Below are 9,077 nucleotides of genomic sequence, written 5' to 3' on the forward strand. Positions count from 1 at the left end.
GCCGCCGCCGCCGAGCTCATTGCCGCCGCCGCCGCCCAGCATGTTCCTGCCGCCGCCGCCGCCGCCCGGCTCGTTCCTGCCGCCGCCCAGCTCGTTCCCGGCATCGCCCCGGCCTGTGATGCTCCAGGTACGGCCCTCCCCCCTTCCCTTCCATTCCCTGCGGCGCTGCGTGTCGAGGCCGGGATGGAATACCCCGGGCCGCCGCAGCCAAGCGCGAGGGGGAACGCCAGACGCCTCGCGCGAAGGGGGAAGGCCTGGCGACGCTGCGCCCTGCCGGGCGCTCACTGACAGGGCTAGGGAGGCCGAGGCGGCCAGGGAGGAACAGCCAACTGCCGGCAACCAGCCGGAACTGCTGGGGCCGGCCCGTATTGAAGAATACGGCCGAATTTACCCGGGCTGGCCGAGAAAGGCGCACCTCCAGCCTTCTCCGCAACCGGGAGAAGCCCCCTCCCTTTTGCAAGGTCGCCCCCTCCCCGCTTTTGGGGTGGGGGAGAATTGAGAGAGAGAGAGAGAGAGAGAGACAAACACACACACACACAAAGAGGAGAGGGGAGCCGGCCGGCCCACCCGTTTCCCCCTTTCCCTGCGCGATCGTGTGTGGATTTCCCCCCCCCCTTTTTTTTCTGCCCGCCTCTCTCGCCCACCCGCCCGGTCGGAAAAATGTGTGTGCTGAAAAATGCCCCCTCGGCTTATACGCGAGTCACCATTTTTTCCCAGTTCTTTGAGGAAAAATAGGTCCCTCGGCTTATATTTGGGTCGACTTATACTCGAGTATATACGGTATATATGATAAAAACATACAAACATACATATATCATATATATATGATAAAAACATACAAACAACAATGAGCACCAGGAAAAGTAAAAACCTTTAAAAAAGTTTTAATAAATAATGATCCAAGCTTTCACCGGCTCTCTGCCGGCATCTTCAGGGATCTATGTAGGTCAATGGGAGGGCGCTTCTTATAATCAAGCCACCTTTGCACCTGGCCCATGGATGCTACCATAACGCTCCACTGGCCAATCGCCGTTCCAACCCCGTTCTCACTCCATTCAGCTGGTCTACCTGAGCTGTTCCTATCCTTGCATCATCACCCCACTCACCCTCTCTCCTCCTTCCTTCCTGCAACCCCGTGTCAATGCCTCCTCCGGCTCTACCGGGGGTGGGGCAGCGTCGTACACTAACGTCATCACCCCTCCTCCCCCGCCCGGCAGGTGCGTAACCGCGATCTCCGGATGCCGGCATTAACTCACTTTCTTCTCCCCCATCGGTTAGCCGGGGGCACACGCCCATCCTTACGCTGCTTGCGCTGCTCCCCCCCTCATCCTGCAGCCGTACCTCTTCCTTCATTTGGTCTTTCCCCTTCTCTCCCATGCCTTTAACCTCCCCCCTCTCTCTCCCCACCGAAGTTGCTTGGCATGTCCGTAAGGCAGCCGTGCGGGAACGAGTGACCGCCCCTAAAACGGGATGATGTTGCTCTCCTTCCCCCCTTTTCATAACCTCCTCCCCCTTCCTCCTGTCCGCACTACCCCCCATCCTATCTAGTGGCCGCCGCCCCCTACCTGCCTGATCTTTCCCTCCCCCCTCACCCTCCTGTCGAAACGTCTTTCCCACACCCTCTATCTCTCCTCTTCCCTCAGTCAAAACTCCTTCATTCTCCCGCAGGAAGGCGGCTGCATATAGGCGACTCCCAACAATGGCTTACATACTCTGATGATGTCAAGAGCTCTTGACGAAAGCTTGGTGGTTTAGTAAATAAATTTTAAATTTTTAAATTTTATATGCTTTATTCTCTTGGTGATCAACTATTTATTGTTTTATATATATATATATATATATATATATATATATAAGACTAGCATTAAATATTTCTCATCTGTCATCCACCATTTATTTATTTATATTAAATGGGTATGCTGCTTTCCATTAAAAATGGCATAATAACTTACAATAAGTGAATAGACTTCAAGGCAGTGGATTAAGAAGTATAAAATATCAAGAAAACATGACAGCAAGTTCTTAAAAAAATCCACGTGACACAGTAACCAAAATACAGGTAATCCTCGACTTCATTCATTTAGCAACCATTCAAAGTCTCAACAGCATTGAAGAAAAGGACTTACAACCCGTGCTCACACTAACTATTGCAGCGTCCCCATGGTCACGTGATCAAAATTCAGGCAGTTGGCAACTGGCATTTAGGTACAACAGTTGCCACAAAGGGGTCATGTGATCGCCATTTGCAACCTTCCCAGCCGGCTTCCAACAAGCAAAGTCAACAAGGGAAGCCAGATTCACTTAACAGCTGCAGTGTTTTGCTTAAAGAATCATAGCAAAAAATCAGATGCAACTCACTCAACAACCCACCTTTCTTAGTAACGGGCATTCTGGTCCCAACTGTGGTCATAAATCGAGGACTACCTTTATGGTTTTTTTTAATAGTGACAGCTAGTTATTGTTTGAACTAGAGCAGGGGTAGGCAACCTTGGCTCTTTTATGACTCGTGGACTTCAACTCCCAGAATTCCTGAGCCAGCCATGCTGAGGGGAAAGGGAGAGTTTCCAAGCTGAGCCATGCTGGCTCAGGAATTCTGGGACTTGAAGTCCACGAGTCATAAAAGAGCCAAGGTTGCCTACCCCTGAACTAGAGGAACAAAATGCTTTGTCCTTAATAGTGGCATGGTGTTTCTTATCAGTGGTAGCCGTACTGGTAATAATACAAAGATCGTGACCTCTGTACTAAATAGATGAATCCTGTTGGGTAAAATTGGTGCTAGAGGTGATGAGTGAGTGGGATGGGAATCAACAGTGGTTGGTTTCTCTCCCTTCCCCTAATCCCTTCCTGCTTTTTCTTCATCCAGAATTATGGTGGTGGCATAAGACCTCCTCCAGGGTCCCTGGTTTGCCCTGGGATGCCCACAATGAACATGTAAGTGTCTGTATTGTTTCTCTTGGGAAGGGGTAGCCAGAGGGAGTCAGGGAGAGAGAGTGTCCTTTCAGCGGAGCAGGAACAGCATCATCCCTTCCCAGGAACTCTTCCAAATGTTTGAGAGGTCAGCTTTGTACATTTTTCTCTGCAGAGCTCCGGGTGTTCGAGGATCCTGGCCAAATATAAACACAAACTCGGTATGTCTGGTTTATTTTTATTTTATTTTATTTTATTTAAAATAAAACTTTCTCTACAATTCAGAAACTCACAGTGGCTGCATTCACACAACAGACTTCACCAAGCAGGCGAAAAACCTCGGGGCTGCACTTACGCAACATGTTATTTATGTTCAGTCAAGAGTTTTAGTGGGTTAACTAGGTTAAGATGCCTACCAAACGCAGCCAATGCCTGCTATATTCTGTTCACCAGCCACTGATTTTGTCCCCCTCTCCTTTCTATCCCGTTTAGGTATCCTATTCCTCATCTTCTCCTGGGAGCTATGGGGTAAGTTGCTGAAGAGGTGTGAAAAGATGTAGGGTAGACTTGCTAGGCAAATTGAATTCCAAGTCCTGATACAGGGCAGATGAATCTAATAAACCTGGTTGCGAGACACGGTTGATAATGTTGATGAGAATGACTCCTCCACAAGGCAAAGCCCGGGATCATGAATGTTATTTCTCTCTCTCTCTCCTCACAGGGAGGCGGAGGCCCCCCTGGCACCCCTCTCATGCCAAGCCCTGGAGGTAAGTGTGCTGCAAATGAAGGTAAATATACGTGTCCCAGGATAATGCTGGAGGATCCAATCCGATCAAGTCACCGGGACCAAAGCTTTATTCTTCCAACTTTTGGGTTCATGCTGGAAATCATCATCAAAGAGAGAAGTTCCCTGATGATGAGCACCAGCATGAGCCCGAAAGCTTGGAAGAAAAAACCTTTGATCCCGGTGACTTACTGGGACTGGATCCTTGGTAAGTATCCTGGATTCCATTTTGGAAGGAAATTATTTCTGAATGCCCCATTTTTCTATCACAGTGTCTGAGAAAGTCTTCCCTACCCCGGTGTCTTTCAGATTTTTGAGTTTCAATACTTACGGTCGCTAGCCAACCCCCCTTTTTTTGGGCTTTATTTATTTAATAAGAACAGAGAGAGAAAAAAGAGAATAACAAAAAAGGGAAAAAAGACAATTACAAGTAGTACTTGATTTACAACCACTTATTTAGTGACTGTTCAGAATTGCAACAGCTGTGAATGATGGGAACTTATGACCAGTCCCCAAGGTTGAGGTCATCATAGTGTTCCTACAATCATGTGATCACGATCCAGGCGCCATTATAATGTCGTAGTAAGCCACAATCACATGATCACCATCTGCAACCTTCTTTACCAGCTTCCCACAAGCAAAATCAAGTGAAAAGCTGGTAGGGTTGCTCATAAGTCTCCCTTGTAAGTAAGTCCCACTGCTTATTCTCCTGAGGAACTCCACTGTGGATTATGAGACTCCAGATATTTGTCTAGCATCCCCTGCCTTCCTGCCCATAGTATCCCTCCTCAACGCACCATAGTGTGCATTCGCCTACATTAACCCCTATCTACCCAGGATCCTAGCCTAGCCCATCTACCTGCATTCTCCAGTGCCTACTTGTAGCCCCCATGGTTTGCCCATGCTGTCGTAGTGTCTAATGGTTAAGGTACCAGGCTAGACACCCAGACCCTGCGACTTCTAGTCCCACCTTAGCCATGAAAACCGACTGGATGACTTTGGGCCAGTCACTGTCTCAGTCCAATCCACCTTACAGGGTTGTTGTGAGGAAAATAGGAGGATGAAGGTGTATTAGCTATGTTTGCCATCTTGAGTTATTTATAAGAAGGGAGGGGAGGGGAGGGGAGGGAAAGAAAGAAAGAAAGAAAGAAAAGAAAGAAAGAAAGAAAGAAAGAAAGAAAGAAAGAAAGAAAGAAAGAAAGAAAGAAAGAAAGAAAGAAAGAAAGAAAGAAAGAAAGAAAGAAAGAAAGATGGATGAAGAAAAAGAAAATCTTCCAAAATGCTGTTTTAAATTAATTTTGAAAACTGGATTATCTCATTGGATAAATGTAATCAAGGGCTCAGCCAACATGAAAATTGGAGATTTAGAATAAAAACAATAGGTATAGCAATTGAGATCGGGGAGCTTACTGCCAAGTTTGATGGGTTTCCTCCTGTTATTTTTTACTTCTGATTTGGAAAAACCAAATATATTGTGTGAATGTAGTCACTCTGGGTTAAGCATGTTGTGGAAACATTAGCCATTGAAAAAGAGTTCCAGAGAAGTTCCTGAGGTGGGGAAAACCTTTTTTTACCCTCACTTGGACCCTTTCTATCTAAAGACACACATAGCCCAGTAAAAAATAAAAGTGCACAATCAAGGATGTTGTATAAGAATGCCTGCAGCCCTTCTGATACTTCACATTCTTTTCCTTGAGCACTAGGGTCTGCTTAATCTTAGTCTAGCTCAGTGTTTCTCAACCTTGCTGACTTTAAAATGTATGGACTTCAACTCTCAGAATTCCCCAGTCAGCCATGCCAAACATTGAGCTAGTTGTTATGCTGGACTGTAACCAGTTTACAGATTAAGCTACATATCAAGCTAAAGCCCTCCTCCAATTCACAATATGGTTTAGCTTATTGTAAATTGAAGAGGCATCTCTGGCTAAATTTTGTAATGGAGCTCTGGACTAGATAGACTTTTGACCTCACTCTGCCAGACTTTAAAACCTAGGGATGAAGCCTCCATTTACCTGAAGTAGTCTATCTCTGAATACCACCCAACTTCATGTCCTCTGATGGGCTTTCTTGAGATTTCTAGATGTTCACCATGTGAAAAGAGACCACCTTGGTTACTTTTTCTTGTAATGTCTGCTTCTTGTTTCAGACTCCACCAACTCTAGTGAAAATATGTACATGATGAACTCTGTTGGTCCTCCACCAAGCCGGCCTGGAGTAAGTGTCTTCTTCCTGCTCACTCCCTGTTGCTGGGTGATATTCTATGACAAATTTCTTATTTCACCATGAGTGAGTTGGGCGGCCGTATACATTTTCTTAATAAATAAATACAAACATGAAAGGGAATGCTGTCCTGCTTCTCCACCTGGAATCTGCCCTTCCTAATTATTTCTGTATTTCTCTTCTTTTCACGCTCTCTGTGCATAATGTTTAGTTCTCCATGGGGCCAAGTCCAGAAGGTCCAATGGCGGGAATGAGTGCCATGGAACCCCATCATATGAATGGATCACTAGGTAAGTATGGACTTGCCTACAGGGCTGGCCATGGACAATAAAATCCAAAATGACCATTTTAGTGGAGAAAGGAAGCCCAAGTGTATCATTTCAAAGGATGGGGAGGGGAGAATATTATATAACTCTCCTCCCTTATTCCATGTCCTTGTTGCTATTGGATTCTTAGTGTCCCCTTGTATGCTAAAAGAGGTCAAGTCCAGTATAGTGTGATTTCCAATGATTTTAGGGCACATTCATAAAATACATTACTGATGTCCATTCAGAAATGCTTTGTCATTGGCTTCCTCCAAATGTTTTTTTTTTTAATTTCTCAATATAACCTCCAGATGTGAAATATCCTGATGGCCTCCTATCCAAGTCTTGACCAGCTCCAAGCTTGCTTAGCTTTTTGAGTTCAGCCAAGATCAGCTAGGTTCTGATTGAAGGAGAATTGCAGACCATTAGATGCCAGAATGCTAACTCTGAGTATGCTCTAGCTTTAATTTTGGCACAGAAAGATGAGGAACAACTTCCATGCTTCAGTATTGGAGAATTGGTGTTCCAAATTCTGGGAGTTGAAGTCCACGAGTCCTAAAAGAGCCAAGGTTGCCTACCCCTGTATACAGATACCCATTTATCTGTTGGTTATCAAGCAGGGATGTTATGTAACTGAGGTTCCTGAGTTTGAAATCAGATACTTAATTTATGATAATTCATTCAGCAACCATTTAAAGCTAACTATGGTGCTAAATGAATGTGCACAGTTTGGATTCTAGTTGAAACTTATATAAGAACGTAACTATTCTAGATAGGGCTAGATATATGTTGGGCTAGCTATCTGAATTCAGGAGTAATAGCTTCCTTCATTCAAAGATGTCCTGGGGCTGGCTGACTTTTTATAGAGTTTAGTTGTTTTGGTCTCTGCTTTAAAAGCTCTGTGAAATGGCATGATTGCAGATGATCAGGCTTGCGGAAGTAAAACAATGATTGTGTGAAAAGGACCATATAGCTCTAGAATCAAGAACTGAACATTAACATCCCATTCAGAGGAGGCTTGAGGAAAGAAATAGGTTTTATAAGACTTCCTTAAAAACTGATAGTGATGGGAGCTGATATTCTATACCTCTATAAAGTCCATTGGCAAAAAGTTTTTATTGATAAGAATTTCTGTGGATTAAGTGGACGCTCCTAAGACTTTGGCTGCCAACAAATCTGCTCTTCCCACAGAAGTCTTCCAACCTGATAGACACCACCTAAGGCAGGAGTCTTCAAACTTGGCCCTTTTATGACTTGTGGACTTCAACTCCCAGAATTCCTCAGCCAGGCACGCTGGCTGAGGAATTCTGGGAGTTGAAGTCCACAAGTCAAAAGGGCCAAGTTTGAAGACCCCTGACTTAAGGGCTGGGGTTTAACTGCCTTCATTCTCATTGCAGGTCCAGGTGAAATAGATGGGATGCCCAAGGTAAGGGTTTGCATCATGGTGTCCTCTTCCAGAGGGTGAGCTGGAGTTCCACAGGCCCTGGGGACCAAGGGATTAGAAGGAGATGAGGAAAGATTATCTGGTTTTAAAGGGAAGCATGATTTTGTTTCTACTCGGTGGGGCCCCCTCACGTAGAATCTTTCTCTTGAGTTTTAGGAATGAAGAGATTCAGTTGACCTCCCCAGGAATTAGTTTGCCTGTCATTGAAGGGCTGGTATTTGGGAGGGAACCATTTTATGCTGTACCAAATCAGGGTCTTTCTAACTCTATCTGAATCACAATTAGTCCTTGACTTACAACCAGCCACTTAGCAACTGTTTGAAGTTATGACCAAGCCAAAAAAGAGGACCTATGATCCAAATTCAAAGTTTATTTATTTATTTATTACATTAAGAGACAACCCATTATTCTCTGGGGGACTCTGGAAGATGCAGTGGTTGGGTCTCCCTGAACCAACTGAATTTTGGGCACTTAGCAATACTGCAAATGGCTGCCTTTATGGTCATTTGCAGTATCCTAGGGTCACATGACTGTGTTTTATGACAGTTTTGCCCAAAACTAGCACTTCCAATTTTGCTGCCATAGCAAATCATTTAGTTCGCTTAACAACCAAGGATTCACTTAACCAAGGATTTGTTTATCAACCACCACAAAAAAAGGTTGTAAAATTGGCTTGGTCATGTGATTAGCCTGTTGTGCAACCATTATGGCATTCTGTCATACTGGGCAGGCTCCATTACTCTCGTATGTTGAGGACTGTCTATAATTAAGCAGCTTATTTCTGTGTGAGGAAATTCCTACAACAACATTACTTCCCCTTGACCTAGTTAAACTGATTGTGCAGACAGAATCTAAGAACTTTATAAGGTCCCGAAACTTAAAAAAAAAAGCCAACCTTTTCCATGTGATGCCTTTTTAACAATGCTCTCTATAGCTCTCTGACAGGGTGTTCTAATCATGGTTCATGTTAGAATGTGTTCTAATCATGGTTCAGGTGTGAATTGCCTGGGTTTTTTTTCTCTCTCTCTCTTTTATTTCTGATTCCCAAGAATTCCCCGGGTAGCATGGCCAGCATAGCTAACCCACCGGGCACCCCACGTGATGACAGCAGCAGTGAGATGAGCAGCAGCTTCATAAACCCCTTCCAAAGCGAGAGCGTAAGGGCCTGCGTGGAGCGGCGGCCGCGGAGGGGGCGGGGATCTCGGGGGGCACGCGGAGGGCGGGGCACCCTGTGGCAGGGTCGGACTGGGCTGTCAGTACCAACAGCTAACAGTGCCATCTCATGCTGGAAGCAGCAGCTGTCAGAGGTGTGAAGAGGGGGCCGGTGCCCCCCCTCCATGATGGACCCTTCCTCTAATGCTGTGGTGTCTCCCATCTGTCTCCCCAGTATTCGCCCAGCATGACTATGAGCGTGTGA

At 45.5% G+C, this 9,077-nt stretch overlaps 1 protein-coding gene across 1 annotated transcript in view; it reads left to right on the plus strand.

Annotated features, from left to right (window-relative positions):
- SSBP4 (single stranded DNA binding protein 4) overlaps positions 1-9,077 on the plus strand; it is a 50,692-nt gene extending 41,615 nt beyond the window's left edge. Inside the window, exons 10-18 of the mRNA XM_015810056.1 lie at positions 2,864-2,931; positions 3,083-3,128; positions 3,400-3,435; positions 3,629-3,674; positions 5,838-5,905; positions 6,123-6,201; positions 7,614-7,642; positions 8,710-8,817; positions 9,048-9,077. Coding sequence (XP_015665542.1) covers positions 2,864-2,931; positions 3,083-3,128; positions 3,400-3,435; positions 3,629-3,674; positions 5,838-5,905; positions 6,123-6,201; positions 7,614-7,642; positions 8,710-8,817; positions 9,048-9,077 — 510 coding nt within the window. The remainder of the gene's footprint in view (positions 1-2,863; positions 2,932-3,082; positions 3,129-3,399; positions 3,436-3,628; positions 3,675-5,837; positions 5,906-6,122; positions 6,202-7,613; positions 7,643-8,709; positions 8,818-9,047) is intronic.

This window comes from Protobothrops mucrosquamatus, unplaced genomic scaffold (genome assembly GCF_001527695.2).
Source record: "Protobothrops mucrosquamatus isolate PMUCROS unplaced genomic scaffold, P.Mucros_1.0 scaffold6, whole genome shotgun sequence".
NCBI lineage: Eukaryota > Metazoa > Chordata > Lepidosauria > Squamata > Viperidae > Protobothrops > Protobothrops mucrosquamatus.